Source organism: Trypanosoma cruzi, genomic scaffold, assembly GCF_000209065.1.
Source record: "Trypanosoma cruzi strain CL Brener 1047053517133 genomic scaffold, whole genome shotgun sequence".
NCBI lineage: Eukaryota > Euglenozoa > Kinetoplastea > Trypanosomatida > Trypanosomatidae > Trypanosoma > Trypanosoma cruzi.
In genome coordinates, this window is record NW_001849562.1 from 50,913 (window position 1) to 70,485 (window position 19,573).

General features: G+C 49.5%; 7 protein-coding genes across 7 annotated transcripts, besides 24 other annotated features; all 7 read right to left on the bottom strand.

Moving 5' to 3' along the window:
* Positions 1–1,321: a sequence feature (heterozygous, Esmeraldo-like haplotype).
* Positions 1–4,784, bottom strand: Tc00.1047053511527.9 (hypothetical protein, conserved; the record flags this gene model as incomplete). Its single annotated transcript, XM_804563.1, has 1 exon — positions 1–4,784. A coding segment is annotated over one exon (4,784 nt), but the record flags the coding sequence as incomplete, so codon positions are not given.
* Positions 1,322–4,616: a sequence feature (haploid, Esmeraldo-like haplotype).
* Positions 4,617–4,667: a sequence feature (haploid, non-Esmeraldo-like haplotype).
* Positions 4,668–5,991: a sequence feature (areas merged during assembly that could not be assigned to a particular haplotype. This can correspond to areas where the two haplotypes were merged or to regions with more than two copies in the genome that were merged during assembly.).
* Positions 5,992–11,114: a sequence feature (areas merged during assembly that could not be assigned to a particular haplotype. This can correspond to areas where the two haplotypes were merged or to regions with more than two copies in the genome that were merged during assembly.).
* Positions 6,616–6,636: a microsatellite.
* Tc00.1047053511527.20 (DNA repair helicase, putative) lies at positions 7,296–9,632 on the bottom strand (the record flags this gene model as incomplete). The annotated part of the gene is made up of 1 exon (XM_804558.1): positions 7,296–9,632. One exon carries the CDS (start codon positions 9,630–9,632, stop codon positions 7,296–7,298), a length of 2,337 nt encoding a protein of 778 aa, XP_809651.1.
* Positions 9,727–9,769: a sequence feature (A-rich).
* Positions 9,855–9,889: a sequence feature (AT_rich).
* Positions 9,919–10,701, bottom strand: Tc00.1047053511527.34 (60S ribosomal protein L2, putative; the record flags this gene model as incomplete). Its single annotated transcript, XM_804562.1, has 1 exon — positions 9,919–10,701. One exon carries the CDS (start codon positions 10,699–10,701, stop codon positions 9,919–9,921), a length of 783 nt encoding a protein of 260 aa, XP_809655.1.
* Positions 10,743–10,789: a microsatellite.
* Positions 10,903–10,945: a microsatellite.
* Positions 10,957–10,989: a sequence feature (GA-rich).
* Positions 11,115–19,573: a sequence feature (areas merged during assembly that could not be assigned to a particular haplotype. This can correspond to areas where the two haplotypes were merged or to regions with more than two copies in the genome that were merged during assembly.).
* Tc00.1047053511527.50 (AUT2/APG4/ATG4 cysteine peptidase, putative) lies at positions 11,322–12,395 on the bottom strand (the record flags this gene model as incomplete). The annotated part of the gene is made up of 1 exon (XM_804559.1): positions 11,322–12,395. One exon carries the CDS (start codon positions 12,393–12,395, stop codon positions 11,322–11,324), a length of 1,074 nt encoding a protein of 357 aa, XP_809652.1.
* Positions 12,404–12,428: a sequence feature (A-rich).
* Positions 12,429–12,453: a microsatellite.
* Positions 12,454–12,533: a sequence feature (A-rich).
* Positions 12,696–13,748, bottom strand: Tc00.1047053511527.60 (hypothetical protein, conserved; the record flags this gene model as incomplete). Its single annotated transcript, XM_804560.1, has 1 exon — positions 12,696–13,748. One exon carries the CDS (start codon positions 13,746–13,748, stop codon positions 12,696–12,698), a length of 1,053 nt encoding a protein of 350 aa, XP_809653.1.
* Positions 13,926–13,975: a sequence feature (T-rich).
* Positions 14,088–14,109: a sequence feature (A-rich).
* Positions 14,110–14,138: a microsatellite.
* Positions 14,139–14,209: a sequence feature (A-rich).
* Positions 14,437–14,457: a microsatellite.
* Positions 14,568–14,602: a microsatellite.
* Positions 14,877–15,006: a sequence feature (T-rich).
* Tc00.1047053511527.70 (myosin heavy chain, putative) lies at positions 15,147–18,323 on the bottom strand (the record flags this gene model as incomplete). The annotated part of the gene is made up of 1 exon (XM_804561.1): positions 15,147–18,323. One exon carries the CDS (start codon positions 18,321–18,323, stop codon positions 15,147–15,149), a length of 3,177 nt encoding a protein of 1,058 aa, XP_809654.1.
* Positions 18,364–18,419: a microsatellite.
* Positions 18,685–18,725: a microsatellite.
* Positions 18,974–19,267, bottom strand: Tc00.1047053511527.82 (hypothetical protein, conserved; the record flags this gene model as incomplete). The annotated part of the gene is made up of 1 exon (XM_804564.1): positions 18,974–19,267. The coding sequence occupies one exon, from the start codon at positions 19,265–19,267 to the stop codon at positions 18,974–18,976; it is 294 nt and encodes a 97-aa protein (XP_809657.1).

Sequence of the window (19,573 nt, forward strand, 5' to 3'; positions counted from 1 at the left end):
TACCCCCGAGTATCCAGCGGCACTTTTGCGTGTCCAAACAGGGTCTTTACCAGCTTTGTTGAGGCGCCCATGTCTTGCACATGAGGGATGTGTGGAAGAAGTTCTGGAAAAAAACTAATGGTCGACATTTGTATCGAATGCAAAGGCAACATCATGAGAACTGTTGCCGCATTAAAGAGCATCTCACCAATCACCTCCGGAAGTAAATAGGGTTTGCCAATCTGTAAAATGTGACGTAGCGCTGCAATGAACTTCATAAGCGATGCTTCGGCGATGGAAAGAACCACAGCCTGCTCAACGCGACTATCACAATTTTCCACTTTAGTCACACCAATGTCCATAATAATTGACGCCACCTTGTTGATGCTGCGGCAAACCAATTCACAGCAATTTATAAGAAACATTCTTGCGCAGGGTTTACCGGAGTCCCGCATGGTGCAGGCACGAGCACAAATGTAGTGAAGAACAATCTCCGCGGTAGAAGCGATGCTGTAACAAGTTGGGCGCCCACTAATAAAAAGAGCGGGGTGTAATCTGCGAAAATCGTAGCAAAAAGCGGTAGAGCCAAAGTTCACCGTAAAGCCTGCGCGTTCGCGGTTATTGATACGAATGACGGGGTAGAGTGCCTCAGTCTTGTCGCTCACAGTCCCCATGAATGAAACAAAGACACCGTTCAGGGTTAAAAATATTCTTCGCGTTGTCGCCACAACACCGCAGCCAATCGTGTCACCCTCTTCAAAAGGCGGGCAAGAAATGTCATGGGTGTCACCGGAATTCTCGTAAAAATACGCCACATCGACCCCACGATCCATCCCGCCCCGGCAGTGGCCCAGGCCCAAGGCAAAAATGTGGCACGGCGATGTGAGTGTCACCTCATAATAAAATACGCGGGGAACACCACCGAACCAAGCCATGAGTCGTGGCAAAGGCCAGGCCTCATCCGCACGCAACGTCAATGGGCCGGCAACGGCCTTCTCAAAGGTGATGCCCTCCTCTGAAAGAGAAAGTTGTAAATTTGGAATGGCAATAGAAAATCCATTTGGCAGAATGCAGTTTATCGACATGTGCTCCGCAATACCAATCATTTCATTCCATTTATTCGCCCTTTTTGCTGCGCCCGTAGCATCACTTTGATGACGATGGGTACGCCATGAAGACATCAACGGCACGTTGCATGTGAACAGATTCATCTGTCCCTCCAAATGTCCAAGGATACCTGTCAGCTCATCCTCATTCCCGTTGCACTTAAAAAACTCACAATCCACGGCATCCCACGGATGGCACATAATGGCCAACAGTAATATCGTGGAAGGACCATTCTCGGCCGGTGACGTCAGCATCGCCTCTGCCGACATCTCCCTGGAACAGTTATTCATTAGGAGAGATTCACACGTCTCGAGAACAGAATGAAACGCCACACGCACTCGCATTTCCAACTCGGTACCCGAACCCACAAGACTCTCAATCATGTGCTTCCCACTCCCTTCTCCAGAAAACAGCCAGAGGGTCTTAAGTACCTCGTGAAGCATTCGCTTCTCCTCCTTCTCAAGTTTTGAGAGAAGAGAAGAAAGGAGTTGCAGTCCACGCACTATACTCAGCGCGGAAGCTGTTCGTTCCACCAAAATGTCTTCGAGTTCCTGGGGAGTGATGCCTTTAGAAAGAAGGGCTCGCACCTGGTCCAGTGTATCTTGATTCTGCATCACCCCCCTCACCGTACTTCGCCTAGCCGTTGTGAAACCCCTTGGGTCTGACGCAGACCGTGACGTGGTGGATGGACTCTCCATTGTGGAGCGTCGTCCGTTCGAAAGGCGTCGTGTATACAAGGGAGAGGAGTCCCGTTGATAATACACAAATGAAGTAATCCATTTGGCTAAACCCAACAAGGATTGACGTGCGGCATCTTTTCCACTCCCCTGTAGTTTGCTTCCCCATTCCCCGCTGAACCAACGGAGTTTTAACTCGTCCGTGGCCTGTTGTGGATTTAGTCCGCTGTGAATAAGCAAAGATAAAAGTGCCTGAATCGCAGGCCGCATTGGGGGCGTTACGCTGCCCCGCATATTTTTCCAAACATCATCCACAAATTCCTTCCCTTCACCCACATCGTTGAGAATATCAACGGCAAAACCGGACTCGTTTACCCTGCCAGGGACATCCAGCCCGTGCGTCGCGAGTGTCTTTGTGTCCAACCCATGACGCAACAATGGAGCAAGAAAAACTTCACATGGCCTCGGAGTTGTTGTTAAATGCCTCGCTGCGGACAAAAGAAGATTCAAAATACCCTCTCGCAATACAGAGCTCCAGGGGGTGCCAACACAAAGATCATAACTGCAGACGATGGTGAGGGAATTTTCTCCGTTCCCAAAAAGCAACAACGTCGATCCACACACCTTGACAAATGGTGTCTCGTTACTCAAGACAATTTTATTCGGCTTCGCAGTAGAGGGATTGGATGTAATCACCGTCACCTCCGAGTCAGACGGTTCCTTCCCAATGGACACCGTTGTTGCTCTTTTATAGTCAAGAACAAACTTAAATGGCGCGTCGTCTGTAGTGGGCACAACATCGCATGCCTGTCGGGTTTCAAAACTCACGGGAAAAAGGCTCCTCGTTGCTTCCCGAGGCAATGTATCAAGAAGATGAAGCAACGCCATCTCTACAACTTGGGTGACCGCAGCGGGACATAGCCTGGCAACACCAATAAGCATCGGTAAAAGCCCGGTATGAACCACCGTTTGCTGCATGCTGTCATCCCATGATCGCTTTGCAAGAAGCTGTTCGGCATGCTGAACATATAGTTCTAGCAGACGGGAAATCAGCATGTCCTGCCCGTTAGCATGAAGAAGTTGAACAGAAATAATTGAAAACCATAACATAAAATGAATGAGGGACCGTCCAGAAGCAAGGCCTTCTTCCTCCAGTCTACATCGTCGAAGAAGCCCATTGACAATAAGCAACACCTTCGAAGGGTTGTCATTAATCACAAAAGATATAATATTGTATAAAGATTCTTTGTACATGCAACTATCAATTACATCTGCCGTTCTTGGGTCATCCGCGTGCATAAGGATATCAACCTTATCGGACATGCTTAGCGATTGACCAGCGCCTGCCCGAACTAATGCCGCGGCCACATCACGAACAAAACCCTCAAGAAACCACTCCATAATATGCTTGCATGAGCGATTAAGAGAAGCAGCAATCTCTGAAAGAGATTCTGCATCCTCCAGTACGAGCCGCTCAAAGTGTACCATTGCCAGTGTCATGACGGCAACCAATTTTACACCGCTAGAATCTCGCTGGACACCTCGCAGTACCGCACAAAGCTGCCGCAAGTTTTCGGCCCGTAATGGGCTGATTTCAGGTGGAATTCGAAGAAGATCAACTCCGTCAATGCATATCCGCTTCAAGATCTCATTGTATAACCACTCAGGTGAGCCCCGCAACGTATCCGTGCGCAAAATACCGCTTTCTTGTAAATTGTGTTCTCGCCTCGCTGCGGTAGAAATGGAAGTCACAGAAAATGTCGAGAAGCGCTGCTGGAAGGAATACAAGAAAGACTCATCGCGGGAAAGAAAATAAAGCGACTGCGAATAGCTCGCCGGGCAACGATATACTCGGCTGATGGACTTCGATCCATGTTGAACGGCAACAACTATTCCATCCCCACCCTTGTGCACAGAGGGAATTATAATGAGTACCTGAAATTCACTGACCAGAACTTCCGACTGAAGAAGCAGCTGTTGCGGAAAGCGAACATTGTGATCAAACGACTCGGGTGGGGTACACGGACAGCAGTGAGCCTCATCCCAGACAATTGACTGCTCTGGGATGGAAAGGGCCCGCATCGTGGCCAGCTCCTTCAACCAAAACCCCTCGCCCTCATCCAGCGGCAGATAAAAAAACGGCCTCACAGAAGATTCCAAGACGCGGTCCGTAGAAAACTTCCTGATCACGCGGCCGTCCTGGCCCTCCCCACTCCACGCCACAAGCGATCCCACGTGTCCAATGCCATCAAATACCGTTGCTCGAACTACCCTGGTCGTCTTGGGTTGGGCAGTTCGTGCTCCATGCAGCTCAACCAGGGTGTTGTCGATACCCAGCATCCACACGCCCTTGTTCCACTTGCAAAAGATAAAATGCCAAGGGGCACTGTTGGGGCAAGCACCAGAGCAGCTGTGCGTGCCTTGCGTCAGCGTGACGATTCCTCCCTTCACGTGAATTGTAAAGTTGTCATCATCCGCTTCTAAGACAACCAAATTCCCCACAAAATCGCCGTTGATATGAGAGCATATGACGAAGTTATCAACAGCCCTATCGGCAGAGGGACCAAGTTTATCCAGCACCGTCTTCCCACATGCCGTAAAGTAGAGTGAACTCTTTCGTCCGCTCGTCAAGCGCGGAGAAAAAAGAAATTCAATCGACTCGGATGTCACCGACGTTGGAATGGCTGGATACTCCGTGTTATGTTCACAAAGGTACAACAATTCGGTGTTGAGCACCACATGGCGCAGTCCGGATACCATCGTTAAAATGAGTTTTTTGGAGTCGGGGGAAAACTGCATCATCCGCAGGGATCGAGGAAGAAACGCGTCCAGAGACTCTGCCAATAACTCGCCCGTGGTGGTGTCAAAAATAAGTATGCCGGAAACAGTTGCTGTAGCCAACATTGAACCGCAAGGCGAGACACAAAAACAAACAACGCTGGTTCCCTCCGATAGCATAAGAGGCAGTTTGGTCGTTTCACCGTGGTGGGCGTCAACAGGAGACGACATCACGTGCTGCATCGGCGAGGTCAGAACAAAGCTTCGCAACACCTCCTCGTAGTGGGGCAGCACAATGGGAACTATGATGGAGCGAGAATGGGAGCAGTAATCCTCGAGAATGCCGACGTACTCGAGCACCTCCTGAATCTCACCTCGAGGAAGAACAACAAGTCCCAGTAAACTACACACCTCGCCTTTTCGCTCCTGCGAACATTTATCCCCCACAAGTAACTGTCTGCAGGTTTCAAGTGCAATCTTCACAGTAGATGGACTTAAGGCGCGTGTCGCAGCCGAAGCCTTTTCACCTTCTTCAGGACGATGCCAATGTTGTCTAGGTGACGAATATTTGACAACCACATCGATATTGTTAAAGCCACCATTTCCACTGCTGGTGTGAAGGATTGAAACCCCGACGCAAAAATTGTTCCTGGCATGTCATCGTGCAAACTCAACTGCAGTGGCATATCGCCGTTTAATGATCCATCCTTGTTTTCAACACTAGATTGATTTGTCATGGTGGCAACGTTTTCCAAAAGCCCACCAACAAGAATTTCGTACAATTGAAACGGAGAGGGATCCCCCAGCTCTTTGCAATATACCGCCGAAAGACCTTTTATGTACTGCATGACGGCCTCAGGATCGGTTGGAACCTCGCCATCAAAGTCCGGTGGACTGGGCAAGAGAGGAAACTCAATCTCTGGTCGACATTGCCTCTTTTGCATGTACGGGACGTAGGCAGTGCTGTATAGTTGAGAAAGTGTCAGTTTATCGATCCTCAAATGCTCATCCGTGTTGGACAATTCGTTGGGGTCCTGAATGTACAAGGAGCCCTTAAGCAGGGACGCTGGCTCAACGTACTTCGCCTCATACGTCGTCGACCCGAGAAGCAAAGCATCGTTGTCATTTACATACGCTTCGCCGGATAATAAATTCACATTCGTCCCCGGCGCGGAGGATTGAAGGGTGCGTCCAGATGGATACCGGTCACACGCCCGCAACGTTGCCATCAATGCACAGCGGCCCCAAGAAAGAAATGTCCAGGAAACTAACTGATGGTCAAGGCAAAAACTTCGTCGTTTACTATTTCGTTTTCTGTTTGTGTTTGTGTTATTTGCCTTTCTCCCTCAATTCCTTTTTCGGTGTATTTGTATTTGTATTTGTATGTGTGTGTGTTTTTTTTCGGCCAAAAATGCGGCAGATATATTGTCACACGCTTTAGGTACCAAGAAGGAAAAAAAAAAAAAAGGAAACATTAAGAGCATGCAAAAAACCTTCGCCGGCAAGAAGATCCCCAGCCGAAGTTGGCTGGAAAAAGGTGACAAAAGCCCAGCCACAAAGGGTCGCGTGTGTGTTCCCTCGCACGTCACCAGAAAAAAAAAAAACAACAACAACTGAGAAGTAAAAATAAACATAAAATGGTCCCTCACACACGCCGTGCATCAAAATTCCAGCTGCCACATCCTTAGGTTCCAATGACAGCCATCATACAAGCAAAACATGCACGGCGGGTGACGCCTCCTACACTACAAGCAGTCCACTACTCTGGTTTAGTCGCTCTTCGCCGCGTCCCCGTCGCCGCGACGGTTCGGCGGCCGTCAGCTCCCAGTAGAACATTCCTCCTTTGGCTTTTCTGCGCGCGGTGAGAGTAGCTTGCTGCCGTCCGTGGACACAATCCTCCTTCTGCGGAACCACTCCACGATCCACTTCACTACGGCGGCAACAATGTACACCACCACCCAACACGAAACTCAGACCATCGTGCCACGCGATTCCTACCGGGACAAAGAACAAAAAAAAAAAAGGAAGGGAAAACACAAGTCATTCAAATGGAAGACAGTCCCAAAAAAGCATTTAATAATAATAATAATAATAAATTTGCCCCTCGCACGCGATTTTAAAAAAGCCTGATTTCATCCCAAATCCTTCCTACCCCAAAAAAAAAAAAGTTCAACGTGACTTCAGCAGAAAAAACGGAAAAACAAAAAAAAATGAAAAATAAACATAAAATGGTCCCTCACACACGCCGTGCATCAAAATTCCAGCTGCCACATCCTTAGGTTCCAATGACAGCCATCATACAAGCAAAACATGCACGGCGGGTGACGCCTCCTACACTACAAGCAGTCCACTACTCTGGTTTAGTCGCTCTTCGCCGCGTCCCCGTCGCCGCGACGGTTCGGTGGCCGTCAGCTCCCAGTAGAACATTCCTCCTTTGGCTTTTCTGCGCGCGGTGAGAGTAGCTTGCTGCCGTCCGTAGACACAATCCTCCTCCTGCGGAACCACTCCATGACCCAGTTCTTCGCTGAGACCAGAAACGCGCAAAGATATCACTTCATCCTTGTCTGCAAATCCTATCACACAAATACAAAACAAAACAAAAAAAGTAGAGAAAAGAATAAAAAATTTTTGATAAAAATAAACAACGAGGAAAGCACGCGGAAGTTCCGCCTTGCAGCATTGAATTGTACGTTTCTCTTTTCCTGTTTTCCGCCCTCGCTGATTTCTTCTCTCACCTTCGCTCGCGTTCCTCAACTAAAGTTCATGGTACACGAAATTCTCATCGACGCTGACCAAGCCTTGCAAAGAAGTGCAGCTGTGACCGAATTGAAATTGGTCCATGCGAGTTCCCCCTGCCCATTCCCGCTTGATTGCTGCCAAATCGCTGTCCGGTACAATTTCCATAACATCTCTCCCCTCGCTCACGTTGGCGTCATCGTCTGGCGGAAACCCGTCGTGTCCTGACGACGCTTGCTTCAACCCCTGACTGTGGTACTCCAATTCCCAGTTGGAAACAACCCGAGACAACAGATCCAGCTGGTACTCGATTTTTCGGGCGTCCACAGAGCCTTGTGGTACCGTCAAAGACTCACACTGCAGTTTCTTCTCCCTCAAGGCGCTGCGTAGTTTCTCTTGCTTCAAGCTTACAGCATCGCCCGCCTCTGCGGCAACCGCGACGTCATCGGTCTCATCATTCGAAAGCTCGTCCGGCTGAAATTCAATAATGCGGCATGTGTATCCCTGATCCACGAGAAACGCTGTGCGATGTGCCGCGTACGCCATTTCCAGAGTGTCTGTGCTAATGATGGTGTAAAACCACGCGTCAACCATTTTGCCATTACTGGCTCTCGCCTTGGGGCGCAAAATCCTCCCGAGGCGCTGTGCTTCTTGCCGTCGGCTTCCGCCATGACTAGAGACCTGTATCACCACGTTGGCGCTGGGGAGATTCACACTGACGTCCCCAACACGCGACAAACAAATGACATTCAGCTTCGAGGTGCTCTGAAAATCGGAAAAAATCATCAGTCGTTCACGATGGGGTGTTTGGCCACATATGACAGGTGCGTGAAGCAGAGTCCCGTACTCCCTAAGAAGAAGAAGGTGATCGCAAAAAACAAGGATCTTTGAGGAGTCCGCAACGTGCCTTCGAACAAGCTCAAGAACACAGAGCATTTTGTTGGGGTTCGCGGCAGCCAGCATGACAAGAAGTGGCATTTTACGCTGCTGCAGTGTGTGGTCCTCCCCACTGCGCTGCATATATTCAAGACTGAATTGTCTTGTAAGTGGTGTCAACACCTCGATACATGTCACATTGGCCAGATAGCCACTTGACGCTAGCGTCTCCCAAGAAACATCGTAGAGTTTCGGTCCGACCAAATGAAACAAATCCTGGATTTTTGCATCTTCACGGACATATGTGGCCGTTAGTCCCACCACGCCCTTGGCATCGACGAGGCTTAAACTTTCCTTATATGCCTCTGCCGGCATGACATGAACCTCATCCATAATGAGAAGACCATAGGGCTGGAAGAGTTTCTCCTTTGGATTGGCTCGTCTTCTCTTCTGGTGTCGATCATCCGCCAAACCACTTGCATGTGCCGCGCGCTGTCGCATCTGCGCTCTGTGCGCCGTTACAAGCATACTGTAAGTCGTGAGAACGATATCCGTTTCCTCCGTAACTGGGTCTTTTTGTTTTCCGGTCAAACAGGCAATACGTGCGGCGCCCTCCAACCTAGACCTGTGCTTTTCAGCGGCGGCCATTTCATCGTCCGTGTCATGGGCGCAGATGCTGGCAAACTCCAAGATTTGATTTTTCCACTGCTCAACGCTCACACTCCCCGCGCAGAGGATTAGGGTCGGCTTCTTCACCTTGCACAGAAGCATTATCCCCACAAGTGTCTTGCCCGCACCACATGGAAGAACAATACAGCCACTTCGGAGAGAACCCTCCGTCGCCGCGGCGTTGACAGCATCAATTTGATATGGCCGCGGTTTTGTCTGCGTCTTCAGCATGACATTGATGTTACGAACACCCGAATCCCTTTCATAGTCATACTGCTGTTGAAGGGGAAATCCGAGTAAAACGCAGCGCTCCGCCACACGTCTTGCGACGGCCCGGCTCCTCAGCACAAGAAGCGAATGGGGAACGACAGGAACGATTTGGGGCGGTTCGGCGCATAGTGACCGCACAACAGGATCGAGCAAAAGCGTCTCCGCTGTTTCAACATTGTCGCACTCCACAAATGTCCGTGCGTCTTCAATCACTATGCGAGCCAAATTGTACCGGCTCATGCACATCTCCAGAAAGGCGCAAACACGAGCACGACGTGAGTTCTCCCCCTCGTCGCAAAAGCCATAGACATACTCATCCAAAAAGCAAATAACATCCGACACAGGTATGCTGGCGGAGACGGCTGCCCCCAAGGAGAAGGGTGTCATGCGGTACTCATGCATCAACGAGGGACGCGATGTCGGCTCCGCAATCGTCGTCAAAAAAAATTGAATTCTTTGAAAAGAGGAACGAAACGTCTCAGCAAGAAGCACCACGTACCCCTCAGCAGAGACACGCTCTTCCAAGAACAGGCACTGCATCCTTCAACCCCAAAGTCTCCCGTTCGTCCAGACGGCAAGACAAGGCATATAAGTGAATAGAATGCGTCGCTGATAGAATAACGGCCAAAGTGTGAAGAAAGAAGCAAAAAAAAGAAAAAGAAAAAGAAAAAAAAAAAGATGCCTACATTGTCACTGTGCAAGAAAACCCCATAAAAATTATTATCACATTGGACGCAGTGACATCGTTTATTGTTTCGGTTGTTTTTTTTTTTCAAATAATAAAGTAAAAAAAAAAACGAAATAAAAGAGACGTGCCAAACTCAACTTACTCCTCCGGATGCCATGCGCCCTTAACGGCCCTGCTACCGCGAATACGTCCGGTGCGGCGGGCGGCGATCAGGCCGACCTTCTGGCCTGGCGGTGCGTGACGTGAGACGGTCGACGGGTGGCCAATGTGCTGATGGTTACCACCACCGTGCGGGTGCTCCACTGGGTTGCGGGCAACACCACGCACCTTGGGCCAGCAGTTACGCTTTCCACGGAAGCGGTAAAAGGAGTTACCGGCCTTCAGCACCGGCTTCTCAATACGGCCACCGCCAGCAATGATACCAATCATGGCGCGGCAGTTACTGGGAACGGTCTTCTTCTGCCCGCTTGGCAGCTTCAGGCGTGTGCGGCCCGTCTCGTGGTTGTGCGAGATGATGATGCAGTAGTCGCCCGAGGCACGTGCAATGGTGCCGCGGTCGCCGACCTTCGCCTCCACGTTGCAGACGATGCAGCCCTCCGTGATTTGGCCAAGAGGCAGCACATTGCCAATTGCGAGTGGTGCCTTCACGCCGCAGAGGACGGACTGTCCAGTGAACATGCCCTCCGGCGCCACCATCAGCTCCTTCACGCGGCGGTACTTGTACGGATGCCGGAATTCCACGCGGGCGAGCGGGGCACCACGGCCGGGCTCATGCTCAATCGTCTTGACCACACCACGCATAAAACCATGACGCTCGGCGTAGTCAAGAATGCGGAGCTTCGCGGGGCCGAGACGCTTGTGGCCGTGCAGCTGGTAGACGGACCCGTTGCCCTTACGGCAGGTGAGCACGGTCTTTCCCATGTTTTCTTGGTTTTGGTGGAGTAGCACGCTAAAATAAATTTAAAAAAAAACACAAAATAAAAAAGTCAAAAAAAAAAAGAAAAAAAAACGCAAGGCGGCAAAAATGTCCACAAAACAACAATAAGATGCTCAAAACAAAGCATGTATTTTTTTTTCCTTCAGTATACTCTTTGCTCCAAGTCAAAATTACCGCAAGGACCGTATATATATATATATATATGATGGATAGATAGATATATATATAGAGAGAGAAGGAGAAAGAGAGAAAGAAAGAGAAATAAAGAAAGACCTCTCCCCGTGGATACGTCAGCCGCCTGCGGTGGTGTTACGTGAGGAAAAGAAGAGAAGAAGCAAATACACCAGTCCTAGTAACCAACAACAATCAATCAATCAATGGTCATACTTATTAAATAATTTCCTCGACGGGCTTTTATTTACCCACCAACACGTTTTTTTTGCATTGAGCCGCTCTGTCCCTTAAAAAAGCAAAGAACCACATGTATATATTGGTATGATGACTGGGTTCGTTTTCGGTGCGCCTCCTCTTCTGATTTTTTTTTGTTTTATTATCTCTTTTTTTTCCCCCGTTCAATATCCCCCTTCCTCCCGCTTTTATTCAGTCAAGAAGAAAAAGTGTCCTCCAAGTTGAGATGCACAGCCGTACCACTCGCTGGTCGACCAGGCAAGAGACTAATGAGAGGGAAAGTCAGACCATCGTTTGCACTCGCCATGTCCCTCTCAAAGAGGGCTAAACTATCGAGCGAAGAGATATAAAATCCCAGTGTCATTGAGGTATCATAGCTCGTTGTGGGCAGCACCCTCCTCGCACACGTCAATTCCCCCGGACTACCAGACGATGTGAAGGCGGGCTGAACACAATGCGGGTCCAGGAAGAACACATCATCGTCCTGGTGACCAAAGAGGAATAACGCGGAGCGAGATTTACCTCCAAGAATGCCTATCGAGCTTTCCATTTCAAGGCAGCGCTTCATGAGCTGCGAGTACTTCTCTGAGATGACACGAATTCCAAGCATCACCGGAATGAGCAACACGACATGCGTTGACTGCCGCAGCAGTTCCTTCACCTCCTCCAAAAAAATTTGTCGCTCAGGAAAAGCCAATACCACTGGGCCCTCACCCCCCGCAGCCAAGTAGGACGCCATCAGCGCACTCAGCGTTTTCGCTATCGGCGTTGGCCCAAACCACTCACCGCAGTTAACACCATGTTTCGTTCCTTCGGATGTTACGGCATGGATGCCAAAAGGCGCCGACGGCACGTCGCAAAAAAGAGTTTGTGTCCTTGCCCGCAACTCCTGAAGCCTTTCACTGCCTATGTGTGGTCCACCGCCATTAAAGTAGCGCATAAAGGCATGAGCAAGCATCATTTGCCCTGTCCGGATCATGCATCCCCAGAAGAGATCTGTCGTCGCCCCGTTCATAAGCGGTACAATACGGTTACGGTACGAAAAGTACAGCAGTGCCTCTGTTGCCTTGTCGGCCCATTTCATTGTCTCCGCCCCATTGTACATGCCTGACCCAATGATATACGTCTCTACGCCGTCTGCTAGCAATAATTTGTGTGCCCGGAGGCGAAACATACAATTATACACAGCCTTAATCGCGTCAGCTGAGTCGCAGAACGGAGCGGCACCCGCCTCGCGATCATCTGCCGCCTCCGTCATTGTACCTTGCATCACGGAGCAAAAGCAAATAAATAAATAAAAAATTAATAATAATAATAATAATAATAATGAGATAAAACAATAAAAGAAATCCAAAAATAAAAATAAAGGAGACGTGGAAACAAAAAAAAAAAGAGGTAAAAAAAAAAACACTCACAGTGATGGAAGTAAGGGATGGACGGTGCATGACACCTAACCCCTTCCCCGCTACACTTCCAAATAGTGAAAAAGAGACAGGGAGAGAGAAAGATTTCTCCCACAAGCGCAACACATTCGTTAGACGGCGGTTTTATTTTAATTGTCTTGCACACCTCATGCCTGCAAAATTGGACATGACGTCACAAACCCCATCGTGTCGCCGGCAAGAAACACCCCAGAGCCGAGGATCGTCCCGCAATTCACCACGGAATGATGACTGGTGGTCTCGCGCACATTACAAGCCTTCTCTAGAGACGGTAGTTCTCCCTCTTCTGTCTCATCCACGGGTGGATCCTGGAGCAGAAGCGGCATCACATCCCACATGGAAACTTCCCCACAGATGGAACATGTCATCAGATGACCGTCATGCGTCCACAACACCACAGACAAGCCGTTGGATGCATGACCAGGTGCTGCAAAAACCTCAACAACGGAGTTATCGTCCGCATCCACGGTAGCAATGGAGTAAATGCCGTTTGCCCTGCCCGTGGCAATGTACTCCCCTAAAAAATGACAGGTTGTGGGCAAAGGTGGATTCACAAATTGCCCCCTCGCGGTCGCCAAGTCATCCATCAGACAAAATTCAACTGGTGGGTCAATGGGATCCATGTAAAATGCTCCCCTGCCATCCATTCCAAGGGCACACACTCCCTGTCTTTGTTTTACCTGCAATAAACCAAGACCACAGCAGTAATTGGACAAGGAACCAAATGACGGCTTTGATAACGTCTTCTCTACTCCAAAATAACGCTCTGAGACACATGTCGTTGGGGCAAACTGAGACAAATCAAAGGGAATAATAGCACCATTCTCATCGGCAATGAGAGTCGTTGAGGCCCCATGCGGGTGGGTGCCGCTAAGGAAAGCGACAACCTCAGAGACATGCTTGAAGGAATGAAGCAAAGTCTGCTGGCGAAGGTCATAAGCCATGACAATATTCTCCGCCAGAACTACGGCCATATGCCTGTCCGATGCGAGCAACAACTCTGTAGCCTCCCCATTGCCTTTTATCGCACCGTCGTCCACGCACATGTAGTCCTTCCGCTTCAGCCGCGTGTCCCATAAAGTAACGGCGCCAGTGTCTTCAAGAGATGCAAAGGCGGTGGGTGCCGAGAACGATGCGGCAAGCGACATGATGCCGCGCCCCCTACGACCCAATACTTCCATCCCGACGCTCCACAAACAAGGCCACAACTTCTAAAATCGATTGCGTGAGTTTTTATGTAAATGCATGGATTTGCGCACAAAAAGAGGCATAAATAAGAAGGGAGCAAGTAAGAGAAATGTTGTTAATCCAAAAAAAAAAAAAAAAGACATGCCTGAAGCCGCTTTACGGACTTTACGTTTTATTATTTATTTCTTTATTTTCGTTTGTTTTTGTTTTTTTTTTTTTTGCTTGGCTACACAACACTTCATTCAACGGAATGGTAAAAGACTGCCACGGTGTCAGCACACGGCAACCCATATGGAGGAAAGAAGTCCATCGCAATTGGGCGGAGCGGAACCAAAAAAAAAAAAAGAGGGCCAACGGCGGCGGCGGCGGTGGCGGCGGCGGCGATAAAAACAAAGAGGCAAATAAAAAAAAAATAAAAAAGTAAAAAATAGTCGGAGAAAACCAAAAAAAGAAAGTGGGTGTGGGTGAAGGTTGGAATACATAACAGTGCATTTAAAGGATACATCTACGCACACAGATGGAATGAAATACATGCAACACCCTCCACTGCACTTTCCCCCACCCACGCACCCACACAAAGTCCGCATCGAAGTTTCGCTGGTGTAGCGCCATATACCGCAATCCCCACCGCCCCGGTCCCCACAGTCTCGCTCGCCACAAGAGAGAAATGTCCACAAAAGCAAATAAAAATAAAAATAAAAACCCAATTGAGATGGAAGCACAGAGACAATATATTTTTATACATGTGGAGAGAAAAAGAGAGAGAAAAAAAAAGAGGGTTCATTATTAAAGGAAACACACACAACAACAAAATATATATATATATATATGTATATTAAATACATATTCACAAAAGACAAGGTGGATGTTGTGCCCAACAAAAAAAAAAACTATTTGCTCTCATTTGATCCCACTGCCCTCCTAATAATTCACCACATGGGCCTTCCTTATGCCTCACCTCAACCCTCTGAAAACCAGTCGCCCATGCATGTGTAAGTTGGCACACCCACATGTATATTCACACATATTTGTATTTATATATGAAAAATGAAACGATAATAACAAAAATAGGAAAAAAATAAATAAAAAAAAGACAATCCCATAAGTCTTCAACGACGTAATTTTTCCCATCCTTTTCTTTTTTTTTTGGTTTTTGGTTTTTCTGTATTTGACAAAACGGCTTGTGGTTTCCTTCTTTTTTTTTTTTTTATTTGTTGTTTTGTTTTTCTCAGCCCTCTCTCTTCTCTTTTTCCCTCGTGTTCTCTTCCGTCTAATTATACAGGCAGTCACTTACGACCGCAACAATGCACAACCGTGCCGTGACGTAAAATACACACGAAAAAAAAAAAAAAAACAGTCGATGACGCGAGAGAGAAGAGTTATTTCCGTCGTCATGAAACGGGAGGAAACACCAGTCGGACGGCCTCGTCAACATTTCCGCTTGTCTGGCGGAGTACTCGCTTCGCGGCACCTTTTGGCACGCCGAGCTTGACAAGCCGCTGCACCTCCGGGTCGAGGGAGGTCCACCTGCCTTTGCTGCCATGAGGGGGCTCCTCGTGCAAATGTTTTTCAACACCGCCATGGAGGAGACGCTCGGCTGCCTTTTGCACGTCGCCGTTGTAGTGCGTCAACGTGAGCTCCGCGTGGCTGCGGGGAAATCCCATTCGCACAAGTTTCTCCACCTTCGTGGCAAAGTCGGATTGCGTCATAACACGGCGCTTCACCTCACCGACAACTTTTTCCAGCTGCGCTGTGCCAATGCTGCTCTGCAGCCTCTCCAGCTTCACGCGGGCGGACTGTTCCTTTAGTATCGTGCGCGTCACGGCGGCAACCTCGGCGTCCGTCATGCCAAATTGTTTCATTTGGGCCTGATCGCACTGCGAGAGCCCCGCCATGGTAGCAACGCCGCCCTCCACAAGGGCCTGCACCACCGACGGCCGCACCTCCGACTCGCTCATGACACGCATAAACGTGGACGGCAGTGAGCCGTCAACACGCTGCTGCTGCATCTCCGTCAAAGTAGCCAGAGATTCCTCACGTTTCGGCAGAATCGCAACAATGTCGATAAGCGTCGATACATCAACGCTTGAAAACAGCGTGGCAAGCTCCTCCACCCACTCCATTTGCTCCAAACTGAAACCTCTCGCGTTGATCTCCGCAATTAATCGCTCACGCTCCTCCTTTGCCTTGCGCAGCTCCTCCTTTCGCCGCTCCTCCGCAAGACGCTTTTGTTCCCGATTGGTGTAAACCCATCGCAACAGAAAAGGCACGCAGCGACGCAAAAGCCACGCTTTACGTCTTAACAACAGCCGTTCAACCGAGGACCAAACCTCCGCACGGACAAAGACCTTTGTGTGTCCAACCGCGTAGTGCGGCTTCTGCCATCCGTAAAGTTTCTGGTAGTAGGCGAGGAAGTCCTTTGCGGCGGCCTTCAATTTGTTCTGCTTGAATAGCCTTATTGCCGATCGCGGCATAATAAGGAAAAAATAACGGCAAAACTGCTCAATCGTACGACGCATGGGATATCCCTGTCGTTTCAAGGCAATTGTCTGCAGCACACCTGCCGACTCCAACTGATTGCCGACAAGACAGTTGTCAAGCGTGTCGGGGCTGGCCTCCATATTGGGCTTGATGCATCGAATGAATTGTGTCTCGGTTGATTCAAGCTCCTCCCGTAGAGCGGCCAACTGCTCCTGGAAGCGGAGCGCCACCGTCTGCTTGCGCTTATCTAACAAGGAATCCTTCGGCGTCAGGGTTCGGATAAATGGATCCCCGGAGTTGAGGATGCACTGATACGCCTCTTCCTTCACTCTATCCGTGTTCTTCTCCAGCCACTCATCGGTGTTATAGTTCACAAATGCCGCGTAGTGATTGACACCAAACTGGTTCGGTACTGTACTCTTGGGCAGCACAAAGTATTTGCTTTTATTTGCCCACTGATCCCAAAGATTATGGGTGAAGCGCTCCACCGTGCCACCCTTGAAGTGGCACTCCTCGTCAAGCATGGAGAATACGCCAATCTTTTTTTGGTCAAGCATTTGTACACATTCCGAGTTGTCGGGAAAAACAATTTTGGGGACCTCAATGCCTTCAGCTTCGCACTCCGCCTCGTCATTAAGAAAGGTGTATTTGTTGTAGTGGTTTTGTAGGGCTTCGTTGGCGTAGTTGATGCATAGTTGCTCAAAACTGTTACGTGTAAACTTCTCAAAGCCAAAAATGTCAAGAAGCCCAATGTACTTGCAGCGGCTAACTTCGCCATGCGCATCAATGGATTGATTCACAAAATCCACAAGGCGGTCAAAGAGGCCAACGTAAATGGCCTTACAAAACGCCCCGCAAAATCCCTCCGCCTCCGTCTTGTTGGCGTAAATAGTCACGAGACTCGTGTGGCTCTTCACAAGAAAACATTCCCGCAGTAAGGCGGGGTCCAGCTGCAGGAGAGAGCAGGCGGTAAGAAAGGGTGCTTCGTCTTCAAAGCATGCCATGTCGTTTTGGTCGGATTTGAAGCGCAGCTCCAACAAGTGGAGAATACTCGCCAACACCTTGAAAATGCTCCTCTGCACATCAGCCTCAACATCAAGGGCGGTGAGGGCATGAAGCACATTTTGAAACTCCAACGAATCATCCAGGGTTTTGCCATCGACACCACGTCGAACAAAAGTGTTTCCACCGCTTAGGCACTTGTATTCCTGGGCGGACTTGAGGTCACCGAGCTCCTTCTTCTCCTCCGGCGAAAGCCCCGCAAGCATTTCGTAAAAGATGTGATAATTGCGCTCCCCCACAGACTGTAGTAGGAGCCGACTCTTCTCCAGCAGGTATGTCACAGTCTGGCCGCCAACCATGACTCCGGAGCTCGGATCAAAATAAAGTTTGATGTACTTGCCGAATCGTGACGAGTTGTCATTACGCACCGTGCGAGCATTTCCAAAGGACTCCAGTAGTGGGTTACTCCACTTCAGGCAATTCGCCACTTTGTCTGCAACGCTCTTCTGCATGGCGTTGCTGCTGTGCATGTGGCTCAGCTCCCCAAGGTAGTAGATCAGCATTTTGGTGTTCTCCGTCTTCCCGCTTCCTGATTCACCGGAGATGACAACCGACTGATTGTCAAAGCCGCGTATAACAATCTGCGAGTAGGCTCTGTGCGCCACCTGCCAAATGTGCGGCGGCAGAAGGTGGTTTTGCGCGGAGTTAAGGTACTTCTCCCGGTGAGCATCGCTGTTGAACGGCATGAGTCGGAACGGGTTGACGCTGATAAGCATCTCCCCCATGAGGGAGTACTGTTGCTTCAACTGCACAAAACGCTCCTTAATGCAGTAAAGGGTTGTCGCCACATGAAGGTCGCTTAGGTGAAACAAGTCGGGGTCGCTCGGGTCAAAGGCCTGATCCATGTATCCGTGAATCTGCGACAGTGGAACCGTTTCCTTGTTGCCGGTTGTTGCATTCACCACATGCGCCTTCTTCTCACCATCGAGCACAGTAGCGACAACGCCTCGCAGCCATCCCTTCTGCGGCAGATAATAATACACCTGCTGCTGCACCGCAACCCGCTCAATTGCCGGTTCATTCATTTTTCTTTTCTTCTGTTATTGTGACGTGAGTTTATCCCGATCTTTTCTTTGTTATTCTTTTTTTTTGTTTGTTTGTTTGTTTCTTTTTGTGTGTGTGATCCTCTTTTCACCTCTTTCACTTCTTCGCCGCCGCTTCTAATGTCCGTCAGTTTCCGTGCACACAATTATGTTTTTCCTCCCGCTAATTCCTTCTGCTTCTACACCGCCACTCTGTTTTTTTTTCTTTTTTTTTTTTGAAGTTCTTTACACTCTCTGTTTTCCGTGTATGATGCTGCCCGATGCAATCACCCAGGCACTCGCTGACTGCACACAACAATAGCCCTGAGGAAGACAACACACACATACACACACCAAGCGAGGGAAAGAAAAGGCAAAAAAAAAAAAAAAAAAAAAAAAAAAAAATTTTTTAGGCGCAAAACCACGGAAGAAAACGTGACTTGAGGGGTTCAGAGACGCAAGAATTAAAATCACCGGGCAAGAAAGGGGGTAGCGGAAGCTTTAAGACACAACTCTGTATGCATTGCAGCGCACCTCAGCACGTTCTTTTGTGTCTTCGCCTTTCTTTTCTCGCTCATTTATTTTTCCTCTTATTTCTGTCGCTCCTTGTCATTCCCGCTGGTCTTTTCTCTTTCAACTCCAAAGGGGCACCGTCACTTCGTCGTGGCCGCCTTTATTTGCAGCCCCTTGCAGTACGCCACATCCGCCTCCTTGTCCTGCGCGTAGCGGGTTCGCATCGACTCCAGCCACTTGCTGAGCGCCAGCTGCTGCTGCTTTAACACGAGTGCGTCCCTCTGCTTGCTCAGACGCAACGAGGTGGGCGACGCACACAACAGCCGCGCGTGGCGTGTACGAACCCCCGCAAGCGAGTCCTCCGTCGGCAGAGGGAACGGGATGCTGTAGGCAAACCGCTTCTCTAACAGTGTTGTCTCCGTCACCTCCGGCATTTGCCGCTGTTGGTGGAACGCCTCCTCGTCGTGCCTAATTGCCAGCTCGTCGCTCCTCTCGGCGATCGTGTCACGCACTTGCTGCTCAAACTTCTCCAAAGCGGCAGCGTCCAGGCTGTTCTCAGCCTCCAGCAACTCGTCTGCGGCGGTAAAAACAAATGGCACCAAAACCACCACCGTGTCCCCCGCGCCACCATTGACCGTCGCAACGTGTTGCACGGCCGAAAAGCGGCCACGAGCCCCTCTTCTCTGCCGCCCGGATCGCACAGTGACTATTCGAACACGTCGCCGCAACACCGCACACGG